The 21,707-nt window shown below is 44.1% G+C and overlaps 1 protein-coding gene across 2 annotated transcripts in view; it reads right to left on the bottom strand.

Annotated features, from left to right (window-relative positions):
- The window catches only part of dock1 (dedicator of cytokinesis 1), a 175,682-nt gene that overhangs the window by 16,144 nt on the left and 137,831 nt on the right, over positions 1 to 21,707 (bottom strand). For both annotated transcript variants that reach the window (XM_080517321.1, XM_080517322.1), the window contains exons 32-45: positions 19,931 to 19,989; positions 19,344 to 19,492; positions 18,119 to 18,204; positions 17,680 to 17,836; positions 17,124 to 17,164; positions 16,630 to 16,720; positions 14,258 to 14,377; positions 12,978 to 13,067; positions 12,590 to 12,694; positions 7,356 to 7,497; positions 6,412 to 6,493; positions 3,674 to 3,758; positions 2,445 to 2,531; positions 136 to 312 (exon numbers count right to left, since the gene is read on the bottom strand). In XM_080517321.1, the coding sequence (XP_080373447.1) occupies positions 136 to 312; positions 2,445 to 2,531; positions 3,674 to 3,758; positions 6,412 to 6,493; positions 7,356 to 7,497; positions 12,590 to 12,694; positions 12,978 to 13,067; positions 14,258 to 14,377; positions 16,630 to 16,720; positions 17,124 to 17,164; positions 17,680 to 17,836; positions 18,119 to 18,204; positions 19,344 to 19,492; positions 19,931 to 19,989 (1,471 nt within the window). The remainder of the gene's footprint in view (positions 1 to 135; positions 313 to 2,444; positions 2,532 to 3,673; positions 3,759 to 6,411; positions 6,494 to 7,355; positions 7,498 to 12,589; positions 12,695 to 12,977; positions 13,068 to 14,257; positions 14,378 to 16,629; positions 16,721 to 17,123; positions 17,165 to 17,679; positions 17,837 to 18,118; positions 18,205 to 19,343; positions 19,493 to 19,930; positions 19,990 to 21,707) is intronic.

The following is a 21,707-nucleotide window of genomic DNA, read 5'->3' as shown; positions in this document are numbered from 1 at the left end:
TATTGGTTGGTTTTAGTGCCTCGATAGACGTAATGTGGAACTCTTTTAATCTCACGGACTGTTATCTGGCTTTACCCCAGAGCAAATAAAGATGTGGACATAAACGAAAGCAGGATGAGACAAACTGTTGACGACCTTTTCATAGTTGGCAAAACCTCCCATGACAGCCGGATCCACAATCCCATTCAGCAGCATGGAGAGCGGGTTGATGGGGAGGTTGGGATCGTTGAGATGCCTCTGCACCATGCTGCTGATCTTCTCATTGGTGAGCTGCATCGTTTCCATGGCGTTTTCCAGCGGACTGATCTCCTCCTGGGCGGGACGGCAAGTGAGAGTGTCATCAGATATTAGCGCCTACTCACCTGTTTCACTGTATTCGAGCCATTAATCACCAGCGTCTTGGTGAGTCCAACAATCAAGTGGAAACATTTTGTGTTCACGCACGCGGGGAAAGGTTATTAGAAGACGGGCTTAGGATCCATTAACCACACACATAAATCATGCGGAGCAGAGCAGCAATGAATCATCTTTTCTATGTGCCCATACATGAACCTGCAACTGTCAAATGAAGACGGATTGTGTGTTGGTGTGAGGGAATCTCAATTCCCCTGTCAACAAAATACGAGAGGCAATTCTGAGATAAAAGATGAATAAAACTCCGTGAACAGCCATCATTAATATCACTCCGGTGGGGGGGGGGGGGCTGTGTAACTCCATATGGAGACATCTCACTAGAATCACCTCTTTGTTGTAAGAGTTTAGGAGGAACACAAGTGGATTGTTGAATAAATGTCAGATTTAGAACCCCAGCCAAAAAAAACAAACAGGAGAGCTGCTGCGCCAGTGAGACAAATCTCCAATCTGTCCCGGTGTGTCTCGGGCCAGCTTGATAAAAAGAATCGTCAGATGGAGGGATTAGGCCTGGAGAATCTCAGCCCGGTCATTAAGTTTTAAACAGGGAGTCCGACCTCGGGGACACGGCTTCTCCCTCGCTCATCTGGAGGCCAAGCTGCTCCTGGCAGAGTGTTCCAAACCCAGCCTGAAGGAAGAGGTGTCTGCTCTGCATTACTGTGGAGATGGATTGTTACACCCCTCTGCATGGACTTGGGTGCGGCGGAGGCTGGGTGATGGGAGTGGGGGGGGGGGGGGGGGGGGGGGTCGGGTCGTTAGGTGTTTGTGCCGAGGATGTAGTTACCAGAGAGAGCGGTGTGGCTGGAGGAACACTGAGCTGCCTGCTGTGAGCTTCATGAAGTCTCCATGAAGGCAAAAGGGAGTGAACTGTCGTGACTTAAAGCTTCTCAATAGAAAAGTGTAGTGAATAATGTAAAATAATGACTTTCTGTAGGCTTTCCCGTCAGAATAGTAAAGTTCAAGCTCAACTAATGACGGGACTTTTTGGTTGTTTTTGGCTAAAGTTGTTTTCTTAACAGTTACTACTCAACTAAACTCCTGTTTATTGGGGGGAATAGTGGCTGCTTAACCCTGAATTAGTTCCATCCTGACTATAAACAGTATTGCCGTAAGACTGATACAAGCTTCCTGCATGTTTGCAGTGGAGTTGTGATGCTGCTGGTTCTTCTGTTAGAACTGATAACGTCCAGTCTGGAGGATCTTCCTCCAAATAAATGATGGGACTTCAACTGAAATTAATGAATCAGCTAATGTGTCAACATTGCAACTTACTTCATCAGGTAATTTGTAGTGGTGACATTTGTGATCTGGAGAAGAGCATGAGAGGACTCCACTCGGAGGCTTTCACCAGCACGAGCATAAACATGACAAATCAAAGCAGCAAGTGAACTAATTGATTGTAAAACACTTAAACTGGACTAACCACGCTAAGTAGTCCATTTGCTTTTGTGTCTGCCGGATGAGTCTAATTTATATTGCAACCTGCTCCGACTCGTATGACTGTTCTCATTTCTCCTAACGTTCCATCCCAACAGACTGCCTCTCAGCCCAAAATGAGGACGCGAGACCAGCATTTTAAAAAGTCAAAACAACACAGCAAAAAAATAAAATTTTAATGCAGTTTCAGTTGGATTTGAGGGGGGGGGGGTGTGTGTGCTCATTCTTGCTCTGACAGTAAACACTGCAGTGATTCGTTGCAGTCAGCCAGTCCTCGTTTCAAAGGGATTTCGATACGGCAACCCAGGTAACGAGGGGAAAAACGACGCAGTGCGAGGACCGAACCGGCCTCCAGTTTCTATTTGTGCTGTATCGCTTTTTTTCCAGTGAAAACAGGAACGCCGGGCGAATCAATGTGGGTCATCCGACAGACGGAGAGAACGTGCCCTGCCCTCCGTCTGGGGAGCGGAGCGCCTGCATCCACGCGGCTGTCCATACTGCTTAAGTGGACAAATCGTATCGATTGCCTTTAAGCAAGCCTGCTGATTCTCATCCGATTAGGAGGCTCGCTTGGCACACAGGCCCTTCATACTCACTGTCGACACGGACTTGACTTCAAACCAGCGCAGGATGCCAGGAAGCTTGTACGCCGTTGAGTATGTGGTTCTCTCGATCCACATGTTCTGCAGAAAGAAAATACAAAGAAAAGAATTGTTGCTGTGTGGATGTGATGAGGATGATGAGATGGTTGTTCACTAAAAGCTTGTTGAAGGTGAACCAGTTGAGAAGGACGCACAACCTGCATGCAAGATGAGCAGCTCATTAAAACCCACTCACAGCCCCCCCCCCCCCCCCACAAAAAAAAAAGATTAAACCCCCTTGATTATATCATGGAGATTAAATAATGTCCAAATGTTAAGGAGAAAAAATATCTGTGGAAGTAAAGGGGATGATTTCATTGAAGACTTTAACTAAAAAGTGTAATTTTTAAACTCCCTTTTTTAACTGTGTGACAGGAGAAAAAAAAAAAAAAGATTCTCCACTCCAAACAAAAGCAAAGAAAGTCGGGCTGTCATAAGAGTGTACTTAATGCTCCCTCTAGAGAGTTGGCAACTTACAACGATGTGTGCGATACCGACACGTTTAATCGATGTGACAGACACAATATGTCTGGCACTAGATGTTCATCATTTCTCTGTCAGGACCGACAAGAGTCCAATCAGTCTGACAACAGGCGAAAGTCGGTGATGAGTTAAATACATCATCCGCCTGTGCTGGAGCGACGCCACAGTAAACACGGAGAGGAAAGCATGACTGGATTTAATTTGACATCCTTGCCTTTGCTACCTGGATACTAGGTGTGCAGAACCATACGTTTATCGCAAACAAAAGCCTGATCGTAACGCCACGGCCGTTTTACAAGGCTCATACCTGGAAACAGAGTTTTAAAAGAAATGTTGGAAAAAAACACATTGAAATAAATTAGAATAGGTGGGAGGAACACATGGACTCGCCCAAAGGGTGCAACATTGGCCCGATTTGTGAAGTACTTCCTCTCGACATAAACTTTCATATCCAATCTCCTGTGTCTTCAGCCTTTTTTTTTTTTATTTGCACAAGCGTCGCTGGTTTCACTCCAGCTATTGACGCTCTGATGCTCCGGTCTCGTCCATCTATTAGAATTGTACTTATATATGTAAACTTTTCATGTCAATACGTGTGAATTGTCATTAAGGCCGACAAATCTAGTTAATAAAAAAAACAAAAAACAGGCTATGTTAAAGGAAAGCAAACACACACAAACAAACACATAAATAAGACTTACCGCAAACTCATTGTCCGGATCCTTCTCCCCCTTCCTCACTGGCCTGGAATACTGGAATTTATGGACTTCATTTACGGTGTAGAAGCTGGGGAGGAACAACAGAATCTGGGTAAATCAGAAATATTGTGGAAAATCTACAGTCTGATCCAAAGATCGACTGCTTTCCTTTCGGTCAGGCACGGCACAGACCCCCCTCTTCACGGTTATCCTGACGGGAACTACGACATTTAACATGTTACTTCTGAATATCTATGGTTTGGTTTCATCTCCGGTAAAGAGAGAGCGGTTTCACGGTCACACACACCAGCTGAACCCTGCACGCCATCCACGCAAGATAAGATGCAGCATGTGGCGCATCGGCGCCTGACTGGCAGGGGTGGACTTTGTTAAATCAGGTTAATAGAGTTTCCACCGTTAGGAAAATGACGGTGTCACGTAGCGGCGGGGGTAAGCCGTCTGGGCGCGCACACGGTTTACAACGCAGAGACGGATCTCTTGCTCGCTTTCCGTCTCTATTTGCTCCCGTGGCTGACAGAGAGAGAGAGAGAGACAGACTCACACTCTTGTGGGGAAATGACTACAGAGCTATTATCCTCTCACACCATATTGCAGATCCCATTCCTGGAACCACACCATATGGTTCAAAGAGCGTGCATTGGCTTTAATAGCAAATAATTATAAATAAGTTATGGAATGAATCTGTGCCGTTCCACTTCTGCTCGGCACATGAAGTGGCATCGAGTGCCGCTGGTCTTGAAATGAGATGTGGTCAAGAACGTTTCAACTTTCAACTTTAATGCCAAGTCCAGAAAGTGATTTTACTTTTGACAACAAAAACATCTTCAGTGAGTGGTGCTGGCTTTTCTGTTTAGTTTCGGGTGTAATGTGTGTACCTGGGAAGAGTGACCCAAACAAACGCACAATTCGTTTGTCTACTTGTTTTCCAAAAACATTACATCTTCAATACGGAACTGTACAAAATCACCTTCTCACCTTTTAGAAATTAGTCCAATGAACAAGACAGCATCAGACAGGATTTAACTGATGATGATGTATAATTTTATTCTCTTTAGGAGATTGAACTGCCACAGAGTCACAATTTATTCCGTTTTTGTTGTTGTTGTTTGTTTTGTTTTCACGGGGTGCACAATTAAATGGATTTTAAATTCAGAGCACATTTGTACTGTTTCAGTTACATTCATCCATTTACACGCACACGCACACGCACACACACACACACACACACACACACACACACACACACACACACACACACACACACACACACACACACACACACACACACACACACACACACACCAATATTTATTGACTGCTACCATGAACAGAGCAGCTTCAGTCTTTCAAGGAGATTGATGGGCGACCTACTCCACCAACTGCTGAGCCAAAGTCGCCCAGGTAAAGAAGATTAAATCCTCAATCATTACAGTCAATTTAGAGTCAAAATGTCACTCTGATTGGTTTATTTGTCAAAAAAGTGGAAATGCAGCCTCTCACAGACAGACACCAACGCACGATGTTCTAAATTGACGTTCTAATGTTTCAGATAATGAACATCCCACACCAAGCATCTGTTACAATTACAAAAAAAAAAACCCCAACTACTTTCACTGTTAACATTACAATTAATGACACAAATAACATTTAACAGTTTAGAATTCATTCACATGATGAGAATCAAATGGACATCGAGTTCAGAATGTGTGGCGTCAAGCTAAACAGATAAACAGATTAGTAAAGTGGCTTTAGATCAGCTGTGGAACACCAATTAACCCTTTTGCGCGCCGCTTGCTGGCAGGCGAGAAATGATGGAGTGTGTTCTGGCAGAGCAAGGTCAGGAATGGGAATGTGCTCTGCCTGCTGATGTGACCCTTCGGGTTCACACGAGCCAGGTCTCGTTGTTATGCACCGCTGATCTTTTTCACTGAATGAGAGAGTAAATGAGAGGAAAAGAAAGATGGGTGGGGACAAAGAGAGACAATGGGGAATAGCGAAACGACGAAAGCTGGAGCGACGAGACGGCGCTGGCAAGAAACGAAAGACGCACAGTTGGTGTGGAACAGCCAACTATCGCTCTCTAAACATGGCTGTTTAATCTCGGCTATTAACAGAGTTCCATATTCCAATCAGACAAGGTTAGCAAACAAGCCAGCAGGCCGCCGAGGGGATCAGCGGAGGAGGATGTGACCAGAGCTGCAGGCGAGTGATAAGATCAGTGCCCAGGTATATTTGCCTAAAGTGTTTTCCACGTAAACGTCCTCTTTTAATTATGTCCATTGATGCGTTGGGCGGCACATCAAAGTGAATTTACACAGCTTAGTGACGCGGCGCGTGGCCGGCGTACAGTGTGTGTGCACAAGTGGGAGTGTCGGGTCTCACTGTTTGCCGTGGCCCCGATCCTCCACACCGAGGCCCCGGTGATGGCAGACAAACAGTGTTGTACTTGGCGGCGGGGGTTACGGCAGATGGCCGGCGGACGTTAATAACCGCCCGGACGACGGCGGAAGGTCAGCCTGCGCCGGTTCTACAAAGATCCACATTTAAATGGAGGTTCGATCACCTTCACCCCCCGGGGGCTGGCTGATGCTCGCCTTCGTGCCACGACAAGCTTTTCCTCACTGTACTCCACTGACTGCGGACAGGAAACGGGGCGTTGCTGCGTTGACATGCAGGCTGCGTGACATTGTGGGAGAGCGTTCTGTAGGACTCCTGCTTACCTGACTATTTGTTCAGACACGGGCTTGTTCTGAAACTTGGCAGGCAGGTCCAGGATGGGCTTCACTGTGAAACACTGGATGTCTTCGGCAGAAACATTAAGAAAATATTCACTGTTAAAATCCACATTTTACTCTAATTTGACTAATGTTTCCACAAGTACCAAAAGAAACAGTGTTTGAAATATGAGGAAAGCCTAAGCGATGATTAAAAAGTGATGTATTGTTGAATAAAAGACAGTTTCCTTCTTCTTTGTAGCTTGAGGATCTATAGGGTTCAAAACACGGCAGCGTAAGAGAATAACATTAACTCTGAAAATGTAATTAGAAAACTATGGGAGAATATAGAAATCCATTACAGATTTCATGACATCATATTAAAGATTCTCATTCTTTATTTTTAATCAGCACAATGCTTTTCCCCCCCTCAGTGTGTTAATGTGTAATAATATATTCAACCTGCAGTACTGTATTTGATTGGCCTAGGATAAGTGGGGAGTTGGTGCAAAGTGTGGAATAATACAAAGATGTAAACAAAGAAAATTGAGAGAGACAGAGAATAAATATTTTAAAGATGCAGGGGTGCCAAAAACTAGGTATGCAGTTGAATCTGCATGATATTTTTCTACCAAAACCTTGCTATTGTGTCAGTTTTGTATGTCTGTACATGTTTTGTAAAAAAATCCATTTGAAACAAATCAAATTAAAGTATATTTTTGTGTGACACATTTGTATGATAAAGTGCACAACACTAAAAGGAGGATGACGCAATTGGGTGTAATTTTCATTCCTTTGTAAACTAACTACAGCACAGACTATGTATATGTACATGGTATATATACATAGTCTGTGCTATTAATACTATGACTGTTTTGGTTTTCAGTTTGTTGAAACATGTTCAAAAAGTAAAAATTTTAGACTGAATAAAAGAATGTCGTGAAGGATACACTGTCCAGAGGAAGACTTTGTGTCCTCGCTGGGCGGAGTGGTCGTCTTCATCTTTTCTGCGTTGGGAAACTGAGTTAGCAGCCGAGCTTCGAAGTCTTCTCTGCGCTCGTACTCCTTCCCGCGATAGATGAACATCTTGTTCTGAAGGACCAAGAAGAAAACGTTGAGCGTGAGTATGTACACTGCGTTTATGAATGCAACAGCACTGATGGCACACAAACAACAATTTATGGACAGGTCACAGGCAGATTATAATTAGAGGATAATATTCATTCATGGATGACAGAATTACCATAATCTCCATATTTAATGCTCTCAGATGAAGGTGACACAAAGTTCTTGGCATGGACTCAGTGATTAGGTAATTCCAGCTGACTTCACAGAGAGATTACCGCAAAGGATTTATGTTTAGTAAACTAAACAAAAATTGTGAAACGACCAGCTTGTTTTCTTTCTACTTCTTTTTTTTTTTAAATTTACCCCAGAGACGTATTTATGGTTGATGATAAAATTGCCCATTTCCCCCCCCAAGAAAATGTAATAAGAAAACCCCCAAATGATTTAAATACTGACATATTGACAACTTCGAATGAGGAAATATCTTGGGTCCAATTTTGCATCGTCCTCGCAAATTAGCAGCATGCGCTTATCTGGAAACTATTTCTTGGTGCATTAGGCAAGAAGGCTAAATAAATGTCACCGATTCCATTGACGAGCTTAAATGAAAGATCATATCAAAAAAACGTATTTACATGTCCATCTCTCTTGCATTGATCATCATTGCACAACAGCTCTATGTTCATCCATCACCCCCCCCCCCCCCCCCCCCCAAAAAAAAAAAGGTACATGCTTGTTATTGACAGACAGGCTCATTGCTTTCCACAGATATTCTTTGTCTCCACAGATAGAAACTCTGCCTGCCAACAAGCTGCCGAAGCGCTTCATTTGTGATCACCCGTCGAGCGCTTAAAACGGCTTTCCGAGAATCACTCAAGTCTGATCAAGGACACCTGAGCTTTTTCCAAAGCCGCGTGCTTATTTATCGGAGGGCGACACGTTCGCATCACACACTGCTGAGCATTCACATCAGGCACCTCAATGTCAAGAGTCTCGTTCTCATTGCCCTCAAACCTTCTCCGGCGAGTTCGGGGGAACAGAAAATAACCCGTCATTGAGATAATAATTCACGCTAAAATGGCCTTTTCTTTCTTTGCTAGTGGGTGAAAAGGCAATTTCATACAGCCGGGAGACAAAACAGCAACAGTTCACGGAACTGCAATGAATGTCATCAGGTTTAAAACAAAACGCATGCTGTCAGGATCAAGGCTCCTTGTGCGAGCTTCCAGCAAGTCGGAAATATTTGTACCACTAAAGGAAAACTCAACATTTATTGTCACAGCCTCTTGGCAAACGTGGAAACAGCAAATGTTTATGAAAAGGAGGAGGAGGAGGAGGAGGAGGTTGAACATACACAGAGCCCGAGCAGGTCCTATTTTATTCCAAAACAAAAAATAAATCAGAAGAAAGGAGTGCTCCTAAAAATGTATGAGCCAGGAATGTTCCTTCATCTGCCCGAGTGTGCTCAGGGGTCCGTCTGAGGAACACTTTGAATGATAGAACCTGACACCTCCTACCCGAGTGTCTCCAAATGTGCCGTCTTAGGATACATATTTCAAACTGACTTTCACACACACACTCAACTGCGCTTTAAACCGAGCTGCTACAGGAAACTCAATAACAGAGATTAAGTCAAGTTCACGTGTGATATGTTTTTTTTTTTTGGGGGGGGGGGGGGCGACACACAAACTCGCCGACAATATATGAAGGAGGACAAACAATGTTAGAGATAATGAATAAAATACCAAAAGGGATGACTGAGGTTTTTGAAGAGGAAAGAACAATAGGAGCTCTGCGTCCAACGTTCCAAACTTCCCTGCGAGGTATTGTGGTTTAAATGATCCAGCGGCGATAAAAAACATTGTGCTTCTCTTTACATTTTTTCTCGGGCAAACAACAAAACAAGCAACGAAATTCAAAAGGAAATCTTAGAATTTGTCTGTTCCCCCCCTCCTTTCAAATTTAAGACCCAGTCAGACAAATTATGTGATCTGAAGCAGCTTTTCTCACCTTTCTTTCTTTTAGAAAGGCTGCAGATCCCCTCCCTTAACAATACAGTGAAGACAAACACTGTGACGTGTAAATCCAGTTCTGAAAATCTGCAAGCAGGCGGAGTCTCCAGTGACCGCCATGATCTCTGGCAGCCAAAGGTTGTGAACCACCGATCCACCAAGATTCCCCTGCACCTTGGCATCTAACTAGATTACCAGCTGATAAGATTTTAAGCAGCTGAATTAAACGTCCATGCATAGAACCCATTTCTAAAGGTGGATGGATAGAAAAGGCCTCTTGCGGAGTATTGATTAGCTGACTTTCCCCCCCAGGACACCGCGATGCTTCACGAATATGAGGCGTCACCAAGGGCACGCTTAACTATATATTCATCTTATTTAGTAACCCTCACTTGGAAAATAAACCAAGATACTCGCACAGATATATGCATAAACTTAGCCACTAAATAATCAAATTCAGCCAGTGGATCATTCCCATAATGCTTTGCACTGCGACGCCTTCGGCAGCATAAGCCCAAGAAGCTGTGAAGTATTGACAATTAATCGTCAACAGGGCCACACCCCGTCTACTCCAATCCGACTGTAACTTTGTCAGATGGAGGCAGTTTAATCAGACTGAAGTGTTTGCATGACTCGATTGAAATCGGATCACGATTAATGGGATTGCACGTGGCTCCATGTAACCACAGCTAGTGTCTCGAATTAGATGGCATGTCAAGTCCGGCCCTCACGCTTATCCTAAGATTTCGAAGTTACAGAAAGTTGAGCATGAAGGCATGAATAGAACATTTATGTAGATATCTTTCCCCTTATCATTTCACTCTGCCGTCTTCTGGGAGCCCGCGACGGATCTTCAATAATCTGCACAAGCGGGTTTCAGAATAGTTTTAAAAGAGAGAATCCAAGTCCAGACGCTATTAACAAGAAGGTATGCATTGAGGTAAGATATAAATGTTGAAATATTAAGAATATTAACATGAAGAATGTGGCAAGACAATAAACAAACTCAATGCAGATTCGTCCCGGTGAAGACGGCCTTGGTTGTTTCAGGTGAGGTGAAACCTCTTTAGAAGGAATTAAAAACAAAGACAAAAAGGAGAAACGATCCACTGGGACACAGCATTACACCGTTTTGTGAAATCATCATTATGCTTTAATCAAATGTGATTTTCTCGACGGAACAGGAAGAGAAATTGTTAGAATATCTATTACCGTATTTTCTGCCCTATAAGGCGCACCGGGTTATAAGGCGCACCTACATTGATTGACATAATTTACGACTTCATTCATATATAAGGCGCAACCGCTCTATAAGGCGCATGGAATGGACCAGTGGTCAGCAACATTTACAGCTCAAAGCCATTATGTTACATTTTCCACTGATTATAATACCCAGAGAGGTGCACGCATTTTATTTTGATAGTCCTACATGCAGCCTATGCCAGGAGGACACTACACACAAAACCTTCTTCACTACTGGTTGACAACTTACAACTACCGGTAATAATAATAATAATAATAAACTAAACTACATGAACTAAGCAACAAAAACACAACACAACACAATTATTACCGACACCACAAACCAAATATAACCCCCAATAATTGCATTTAAAACACCACAAACAGCTGCAATGAATTATGGGAGTTTCTATCGGCTGCACTGAGGAGCTCAGGATGTCCCATCATGCCTTGCAGCGACAAATTCATGTTTTGTGTTGTTGGAGGTTATTGTGGCTCGTTGTTGGGCTTGGTGTTGTGTTGATTGTGTTTATGCTGTGTTTTTGTTCCCCAGTTTAGGGAGTAATTATTTCATCTAGTTTATTTTGGTTTGTTAGAATGTTGGTGTGCAACCATGAGTGATGAAGGTGTTGTGCGGAGTGTGGTCCGCTCTGAAGATCCGGTTGAGAAGTTAGAGATGTCAAAATAAAAGCTTCTGGTTGTTCAGCTGTCAAATAGAAGTCTTGAGTAGAACAATCATCCATATATAAGGCGCACCGGGCTATAAGGCGCACTGGCAGCTTTTGAGAAAATTTGAGGTATTTAGGTGCGCCTTATAGGGCGGAAAATACGGTAATCGTGGCCCTGGCTTGTACAAAGCTCTGATCAGGCCAGCTGAAACATCCATTGATCTTTTATTGCCTAACCAAGGGTGGCGGGGGTCTGGATCTGATCCCAGCGGGCGTGAGAAAGCCCCGGGTGCGCTACCAGTCCATCGCAGGGCAAATTTTTTATTTTTTTTTTAAATCACAGTAATAGAAATACAAACAAGCTCCTCCAGGATGGAACCGGGGAGGTTCTCGCAGTGAAGCGACAGTTGCTGACTGATAAATACATTTTAGTCTTTGAGGCCCACATCTCACTGTTGCAGATCTTTCTCTCACTGTTCACATTCATAATCTTTCAAAGTCATCTCGGCATCCTCTTACCATCGAACCACCACTTTTAAATGACTCAGCAGCCGCCCGGCACACTGCACTTCCTTTCGATTGGCACAGAGTGCGTGGTTTCGTTGTGCGGGGAAACATTTTCTCCAACGCTGGGAACAAAATGGTGTTTGGCTCCAGTTCAGCTAATAGAATTAAAAGCTGCATGTTGTGGCGTGATCAGCCTTTTAGTTTGACATTAGTCGGCGTTTGTAGTTATTCATCTGGGCTCAGTAGTCATCGCTACCAGGAGAATCTTCTAATTAGGACAACTGACCACCGGACGGCCAAAGTGTCAATATATACTCAACAAAATGATTATGAGCAGGACTACATATATATATAGAAATATATATATAGAAATATGACACTTCCCTCCGCTAAAGGGAATTCCACTCAGCACTACAGCCCACACAAAGAAACACATGATTGTGATTCTGAGCTTATTTTCTGTGAATGAAAACCAGACAAGGTGGAATGTCACATAAATAAATAAAATAACGGACACTCGTCACAAGAAGCAAAACCTGTGGGTGGAAGAAGTGTGAGACACACACACACACACACACACACGGATTGATGGCTGACGATGGGAAGTGAGCAGACTGCCGGTAAACTTGTTGATTGTTTTGACAAAACCCACACGGTGTGGAAACGTATGCTTGTGTCGGTACTCACTCGAAGGAAGGAAGGGAAGCCGGTGCCGTAATAGCCGACAGCAAAGTAGTCCGGTTTGGGCCGAATGACCTTCACAATGTTCTCGTAGAACTGGGCCTGCTTCCGCTGTAAAGAGACATAATGGTGGATTTAAGCGGCACGAAAATAAGGACGACTTTGCTTTTGTTTCATTCTTGAAGGTAGTCCCACCCCCCCACCCCACCCCTACTATTTTCTCATTCAAATGAGGTTTCAACGCTCAATATAGGGATTAATTGAATCAACTGAACATCTTTCGCCCTCCGATAAAACCCAGGTAACTTGTTTTGGATCTATAATAGATGAGTAATGATGGGTTCACGCTGTATAACATCAAGGTGCCGCTCAATAACACAATAATGTTACTTACCAAGGATGCACTGAGCTGCTCAAAGTCAAACATTTCGTTCTCGTACTGCTCAGCGAGTTCTTTTCCCAAAATGATTGCCTCCTCCCACATCTATTGTGTACATAGACAATTAGGAAATGAATTAATTATCAAGGTTCAAGCTGAGATAAAGCATTCATTCCCCGCTTGCTAAATAACACAAATTATCCATGAGTCTCTCACAGGCAATCACATTTCTGAAAATGAACATGTTCTGCCTGTTATGTCAACATTATTTTGCTTGTGTTGTTTTTCCACCACTGCCACCCAGATGCTATCGCCTCTTGTAATGGGAAATTCATCATGGTGGTGTGTCTCCCCTCCGGACTTGCCCAGTGCAGTGGGGCGTTGTCGTAGATAAATGTGAGCCACTCCAACATGTTGAAAAGCATCTAAGTGGCTTCCTGACAGACTAGATTGGATTGAACTGATATGGGCCGAGCCGACGGTGGACCAAATCCAGACTGCTACTCAGATCGGCCTGCCATCAGTAAAAGTGGCAGTGGCAACGCCATCTGGGACTGTGGATGACTACACCGAGCCGCTCCCGGAAACTGTCCTCAGCTGAAACTTGTCCTCTGGAGCGTTGACATGTCTTGAAATAAATATATATCCTCTAACACTTCCCGTCCACTCTGGTAGCTTCCTGCGTGTCTGTTTATGCAAGAATCTCCTCATGCGGTCGTGTCCCTCGCCATATCTTTCTAAGTGGCTGTTGGCTTGAGAACTAAGACTGGTGACTGCGCCCCAACATTGATGACACATGCAAAGCCTTGAGACATCGTCTCTGTGAAGCTCTGGCTGCAGTCCTGCAGATTCATTCCAGGCTTTTCTCCGGGGCTGAAGAAAAAAATATATATTAAAATTTCCTCTTCGGGAATAAAATATGGAGAATGTCAAAGAATATCAATACAACCAGGCCGAGAAAAACTTTCTTCATTCAACGTCATGTTACGAGGAAACGGGATACTGAGGTTACAAAATGACATTTAAAGGCAAAATACAGAAATGCGTTAGTTTGTTCCTTCATCCATAGAAGCACCTGCAAAGAAAGCCGGTTATAAATCCCTGCTTTGCAGAAAAAAAAAAAAGAAAGAGGGCCATAAATCTTCTCCATTCACACGGGCCTTCAACAACTGCTTTCTCATGCCAGAAGATGTATTTAAACAGACATGACAGCACCTAAAAATAACGCCGACACAGCCCGGGATTCGTCACGATTGTGGCCTCTCTTTGTGTGTAGCAGCGTGCGGACGTCTTACCTTGCCCTTGTCGAAGTAATTAATAATCTGCTGGTAGAGCTGGTCTTTAAGCTGTCCTTGAGTGGACGCCTGGTAGCCGTCTCTCTGCGTCAGGTGGGCCGCGCAGGGCTCGTCCGACCACTACGGAGAATAAGTTAGCACCGGGGGGGGGGGGGGGGGGTCAACGCCGGGCAAAAGGAGGAATGGCTGATGTGAAATCAATGACTTATAGCTGATGCAAATAAGTGCGACGGATGTGTAATTCTTTTTCATGGCTGCTCTGCGTTTTTAGCAAGCCAAGCTGTTAACTTGTGACACGGACAATAAAACGGGTGTCAATATCTATTGAACGCTTCAGACACATGACCAGATCAATGGATTGTATTTCTGTAGCCGATTCTTGCGTCTGAGGAATCTACAGAACCGCCAACTGCGTTGAGACTGCACACTGGAAGTCAGTCAGATGAAGTGGAGCGGAGAGAAGCATCACTCATGCTCGTGCCGGCGATATAAACACCAGATACAATTGAGTTATGGATCGACTTCATCTTATTCAGCACAAAATAAATCGGCTTGATTTTTGTAAACAATTACAGACGGGGGATGAAGGAGCATCTTTTCGGACTTTTTTTTTCCTTCGTCTAATTCTCCAGCAACAGCAAATAATAAGGTTTTTGACGGGCTTGAGCAGCTTGGCAGGAAAATAGACAATCTGATTGGCCGGTGTGTAGAAGCAGCATAATCCAAGGCGTCTGTCAGGACTGATTCATTACCAGCCAGCTTTAATCGGGTTTCTGTGGCGTAATAACTAACGTAAAGAGTTAAGATCTCTGACCAGGTTTTGTGTGATGCCACATTTGTAAAGAGAAGCCCAAAAATATTTGCATGACTTAGTGGAGGTTAGTGAAAAACTAATTGCTTCAGACGTGGTTGCTCTGGCATACAGCGGGATGCTGGGAGACTCTGGCTGCAGCTATTGATTTCCTTACAGCTGGACTGCAGCATTTACGTGGTAAGAAGGATCTCAATACACGAAATCGACAAAACTAAAGTCCTGATACACGTCTGACTTCAGTCCCAGTGCTGTTATTTCATCAAAACACTAATTATTCCTACATGAGCCAGGTTCGTTCTATAAAAGCTTGTGCATTCCGAGATTCAGATATCCACAAAAAACAAAATCTTCTTTACAAATGTTTTTGTGAATTCAAAATGAGAACAACGGACAACAAGCAGAACACAATAGTGTCTCCCTCTTTGAAGGGGGGCTGTGATCAGGAAGGCACAGATGCCAGGAGATGAGCTGAAATAAAACGAGAACAAAATATGTCTCCCGCCTGCTGCGGCGGCTCGGCGAGGAAATTGTGAAAGTCACAGCCGGCTCTCCCCTGTCGGCACCTGCACCGAGGACTGATGCGGCCAGCTTTTTATGCAAATACAGATGAGATGTTGGATGCAACCATTTTGGATAAAAGTCAGAGAGGAACAACTTCACATTGAGGGTATACCAAAGCCACTGGGAATAGACACCGCAGCTCTTTGTATAAGGAGTTTATGTTGATGTGGCAGGAAATAGAAACTTTTGAACCTCAGAGCAGCACTGCAATAACAAAAATCTACCACTGCACTAAATATGTGGTATTCTTTTTTTTTTTTTTTTTTTAAAGCAAAGGTTACTCGACTTATTCTCTTGATTTATACCTGAGATTTTTTTCTTCCAGCTGATAAATAGGACGATAAAAGTACACCTTCATCTTGAAGCACCTAAAGTGTCTAAACACGTTTTTTTCCCCCTACGCTTTAAAATATGATCATGCTCTGAGAAATAAAAAATTCTAGACGTGATTTGAACTGGCTCTGCAAGGTGAAAAAGAAGCTGCTCGGCAGGTCTCCTTCCTCCGCACTTATCTCTTGAATTAAAGGCACAAGGGACAATCTTTCTAAAAACTGCTACCGGAGGTTGGCCGTTAAGTTTACTAGCTGCCACACTGCAACGTGGACTTTATGAGGTTGGTCTGCGCGGCGTGGCTCTGCACTATATCCTGGACTGTGACAACCGGTACTTAAATACGCAGGAATAATAAAGTTATCCAATAAACAGAGCTAACATAGAAATGAGTAGTTGTTCCTGTAGCATTAATATGTGGGGCGAAAAAAGCTGAGTGGAAGTAGGTGCTGAACGTGATTCCGGCATTTTTACGTCTTTGGGAATCTGCTGCAGTCGCTTCGATACCCACTCATTTCCAACGCTAACAAAATGTCCTGTTTTTGGTCTGAGACGGCCACGAATCACACAGCGTGTTGCCGCCTTAAGACCGTTTCTCAGCGATCAAAGGCTAAACACAGTTCAAGTGCAATGCCTAATTTATTTATGAATTCTCGTGTGCGTTTACCTTGAGGAGCTTGGCGTGCAGCAGCAGCGTGTAGGCGGCCTCCGTGTAGTTGTCGCACTCTTTATGGAGGTCACACAGCTTGTACAGGTACCTGGCATCAAACATGCAATGATTTATGGGTCACGTCTGCGCGAGCCCCTCGCACTTTAAGGAAGCGCAGAAAGTGAACTCAGCCGGACTGATGTGTCTTGACAGCCTCTTTTACCTTATGTAACATTTGATGGACAGATTGGGGGGGGGGGGGGACTTGTGCAATGGAAAACGTAATTTAACCAAATGAAATAGTTCATCCTGGACCTCTGGGTAGTCGAGAGAAATTGAGTGAAAATGTGCATAATTTTTTTTCTTTGGCGCCCAAAACACATTTTCCCATCCGAGTCACAGAATTGAGACGTCTCCAGACATCCAATATGCAATGTACCGCACTGTAATCACTTCAAGTAGCTAAATGTGGTGCAAAACGCAACTTGCGGGAATTGGCACAATGATCTTACCTGATGTACATTTCCTCTCGGTCAATCTCCTTGTAGAAATTCTACAGCATGAAAAACAAGACAAGGCAGAATCAAAAAGAATGTCCCTGTAATTGCCTCGCACGAGCATCTGCCAATGAGAAAGGAGCGAACGCTGTAATCACAGTGGTGGATTGAAACGTATCGTTATTTCACTCCGCCGTTGACAAGGCACTAAAAGAACATGGCCCAGATAAATGTTAAATATAGGACACATATAGGCCCGGAGTCTTTTCAACGCCGGCGTTCACGTGAGATAAAAGTGACATTTCGGCGCTCCCAGATGAAATGTCACTTCACAGAGAAGAGGTGACTCAGGTGAGCTGCTCGGCGATAGCACACTAATGCACTGTGACATATAAAGCCGCCTGGTATTTCTTTTCTGCCAGGAGTGCGCCATTATAGAAATGTTATTGGCACCGAGAGCTCACAGATGTGTGATTGTGATCTGTACATGCCACTTTATGCAGGTTCCGCCACGGAGTTCACCACAAGCCGAGTCTAGAACACATTGCAAAAAAAGCTTTTTGTGTCTTACGAGCACGTTGACGGTGCAGCTCATGCGGTTCTCTTTGTTCTCGTCGTGCATGATGGTCCTGTAGTCCAGCAGCCGCTCCAGCAGGCGCACCACCAGGGTGACGAAGTTCTCGCCGGTCCGCGCCAAGTATTTGTGCTTCCTGCAGTGCTCCAGCAGACTACAGTGGAGAGAGGGCGGGAGAGAACAAGTGTGTGTTCTATGGAGGTTCTTCCATGGTGTCAAATGTCAAACCGCCGAGGATTCCGAGCGGCGCCTTCTCTTTTGCCGATTGGAGCAGAGTTAGCGACGCCGAAAACAAACGGCACAGTGGCACGCCGTGATGAGGAGTCGTGTGATCATCAGCACACTGTGATTATTTTTGAGGAGTGCCATGCTGCAATTAGCATTATCTAACTTGTGAGAGGCTCAGGCGTAATCCTGCCCATTAATCAGCACTTACATTTTCTGGAAGAGAACTTTGTACTGCTCGTCTCCGCGGCCCCCCTCCACCTCGTGATCCAGCTTGGTGATGATCTCGTTCTCGAACTGCAATTAAGGCAGAGCAGGCGTAAATAATCAGTGGAGCTAATTTTTCAATTCATTAACGCCGTCTCCCCGTCTCACCCGTTCTCGGCATCAGGCCTCAGCTGAGGGGGTTTGTGCTTCGACTTTAATCGCCCCGCTCTGGCAGGGCAGCTGGCTGCGCGCCACTGTTTTCTGCTCATTATTGAAGCTTTTCTTTATCTATTTCAAACTATCTACGTTACAAAACCAGGCACCTTGTCTTGTGGCTCATCTGGAGTTACCGTTATTTGCTGAGAGCCAGGCACGGACTTATTTGTCTAGTATTTGCATGAAGCAGCTGTACCGGAAAGAGATTTTTATTGTGCAGAAACAAACCAATTCTCCCCGAGTGCTTGATGCACTCATGTGTCGGATGGACACAAATACAAAGCAGGAGAGTACGGCAGAGTAATATAGCGACGCTGTTGTCTGTTTGAATGAATAACAGAAAGATTCTGAGTAAAATTACAATATCCAGTCTACAGAATAAACAAGGATCAGGCCAAAATGAATGCGATCACAATTTTCCAAAGAGTAAATGATGGGGGGAAAAAAAAAAAGAAGAGAAAAAGATAGCGTTCATGGTGAATGAGTCAGACACTGATAGACACAAACAGAACAGGAATCGCTCGATTCTCAACATAATCTCGGTGAAATGACGCTTCCACTGGCTCCCGTTTGTACGGGCGGCAGAGAAACTTGTAAGCGGCTCGCTTTCATGCAAGTCAAATAAGTACGAACATATTTTGGGAGCTCGTGAAAAAATATCACAAAGCTGAAAACTGCCTCAGACGTCTTCCAACAGAGAAACTACAACCGATTGGATTCCCTCAAGCAGGGAGGCGTAATTTTACAACGTAACGAGGCATAACATTAAGTTCCACAGTGGCTGTTGATAATCGTGGCGCAACAAAATGAGATTTGATGAATTACAAGCATGTTTTTGGGCAATGAAACGTTTTTTTTTTTTTTTAAATCAGATGGACGAGTCTATGCTGCTTTGTACATCATTGTTTTCCCATTAAGTCAATTTATTATCATTCATCAACTATTATTCTGCTTTGAAAGTGTTTTTGTTTTTTTTCTTTCTTTTTTTCGGTGGTAGTTTCGTGGCGTCTCACCCGTTGGAAGCTGCACGTGAAGTGGAACTCGCACTGCATCATGTCGAAGAAGATGGGGATGGTGGCCTTTCGCAGTTCAATCTCTGGAACTAGTGTCATCTCCAGGATAGGACCCACCATCTCGGGGATGAATTTAATCTTGTGGGGCCCTTGAAGGGTGAAAAAAAACAAACAAACACATTTGCATAAAACTGCCGAGCACACCACATAAATCAGTTGTGGGATTCAAGACGACAAAAAAAATAAAAGATTGAATTGATTGAAGTATATATGTTTAATATGTAAATTAGATTGAACATGGGAAGCACCTGCGACTCGCTTTTGATGTGGATAAATAGAAAAAAAACTAAATTAACTGCAGGGTACATACAGAGTGAGAGAAGGAGTCAATGTATTCTGGTGGAAAGCTTAAATAAACAATCACACGGTGTCAGTAACAAATAGAAGGGAGCAGCAGGTGCCCAAATCTAACGCCCCAATCCTTGTGCAACATCGTGAAGCTAATTAACACGACACTGCCTATATTTAGCTGCTGCTTCGGCTTCCATGAGAATCAAATTGAAGAACATAAGGAAAAGTTAATTTACCTAGATTGTACCACATGTCTCGGATTTCAAAGCCGATCTGTCTCCTCATGTCCTGGTACCTGAAACACGGGGAAAATGTTATCAGCACATTAAGAGATTTTCAATTCCAGAAACAAAAACAAAACAAACAAAAAAAATCCATAACCTTCTTCTTTGCAACTCCTTTTTAAAACACTGAAATGTCCCATAGCTGCTATTTTGCTGCGACTCTTCCAGCCATGGTAGAAGTGATAAAAATCGCTGCCTCACACTCACACGACTTTGTAAAAAAAAAAAAAAAAAAAGCTGCAAACACGCGGTCAAAGCGACTGTCAGGACTCGAGACTTCAGTTGCAGTATTGGCTGCAGAATCCCAGAGAGCGACTCGGCGAGATCATGAAGGCCAAGTTCAGATCCGCACAACCTCCTGGACCGAGGCTGCAGTCACTGACGCACAAAAGGCCACTGCTACAATTCCTGTCTTTCGCTCATAATCTTTCTCATCCCTTCATCCGTATTTACGTGTGTCAACACAGAGGCTGCTTGCGTGTCCTGTCAGGGCTGCAGGCTTGTTCACACTGGAGTCTGAAGGGATTCGCATCTATATGTGAACAATCGCGCTGAAAAATGTATTTTAGCAAAAGAAAATAAAAACGGTGCATTAGGACGTGCAGGGTAAACACAGCCTGGGTGGCAATTTTGTATTACCGCTTTTCTTTCCACACATGGTACGTGCAGCGTTAACACAGGAGCTTTTAGCCACCTTTCTGCATCAAACTCAATATACGATGGAAAACGGTTCCCACACTCTGTCACCATTACATTCTACAATAGATTCCGTGCTTTGCTTTATTCACACTATATGCAATTTCTTTTTCGATCCATCCAACTTCACGCGTGCAAAAAAAACAAAAACCCGGAGCTGTCTGTCGGCTTGAGCCTGTCGCCTGCTCTCTGCATTCAAAGGATGACAAGAGACAAAGTACTTGATCAAGCCTGTCATCGTTGGTTGTATTTTTGACTTTGTGGGTCAAAAAAACAGAGAAAAGATTTACAAGAGAGGCAGGAAAGATCACTCCAGTGCTGACCCTTTGCCTGGCTTTTGAGAATTGCGGGCTTATAAGCTGATCAGCCGTGTCATGTTCAGGTCATGAACCGCTCTCCACGGCAGCTTGGAGCTCATCTCCCTGCCTGCCACGTCGCCCCGAGGTCACGGAGAGGACGAACAGCGAACGGGAAAGACAAAGACAGGAAGAGCGAGTGATGGGGAGGCCAACGGGAGTGAAAACAGCAGGAGGGGAAAAAAAACAAACAACTAAGCCGCCTCTGTGGAACTGATCACATGAAAAAATAATAGTCCACGCTCCTTTGTCACAGATTAGGATTTTGAAAAGGGCGTTCAGTCTAGTGACCCGTTCTTTACCCGAAACGTGGACGCGGCCATTTCTAACTTCAACAAACCATTTCTGCCCGCCCCGGCACTTCAGATGTGAAACGACGCGAGACGTAATCAGTTACATTTGTATTGGACGTTCGCCGCAGGGACCAAATGGACTGAAACCACAACACTGCTGTGCTCCGTTTTGGATCGCAGCCAAGCCATCTCGGGCCAGGGCGAGCGGAGGATTACTGCCTCAAATATTTCACCTCTTTTAGCCAATGTCGGATACTGCATGTGCTATTTGATGTTAAAGTAATTCAATCTCATTTTACTACGAGATTGACAGTTTCATTTTCCTCCTGCTGGTGAGGATTGTTCGTTATCGGACGGCCGCAGACTCACAGAAGCACACTGACC

Source organism: Blennius ocellaris, assembly GCF_963422515.1.
Source record: "Blennius ocellaris genome assembly, chromosome: 21".
In the NCBI taxonomy this organism is placed as follows: Eukaryota; Metazoa; Chordata; class Actinopteri; order Blenniiformes; family Blenniidae; genus Blennius; species Blennius ocellaris.
Note: the sequence above shows the minus strand (reverse complement) of the source record. Positions and strands in the feature narration are given on the sequence as shown.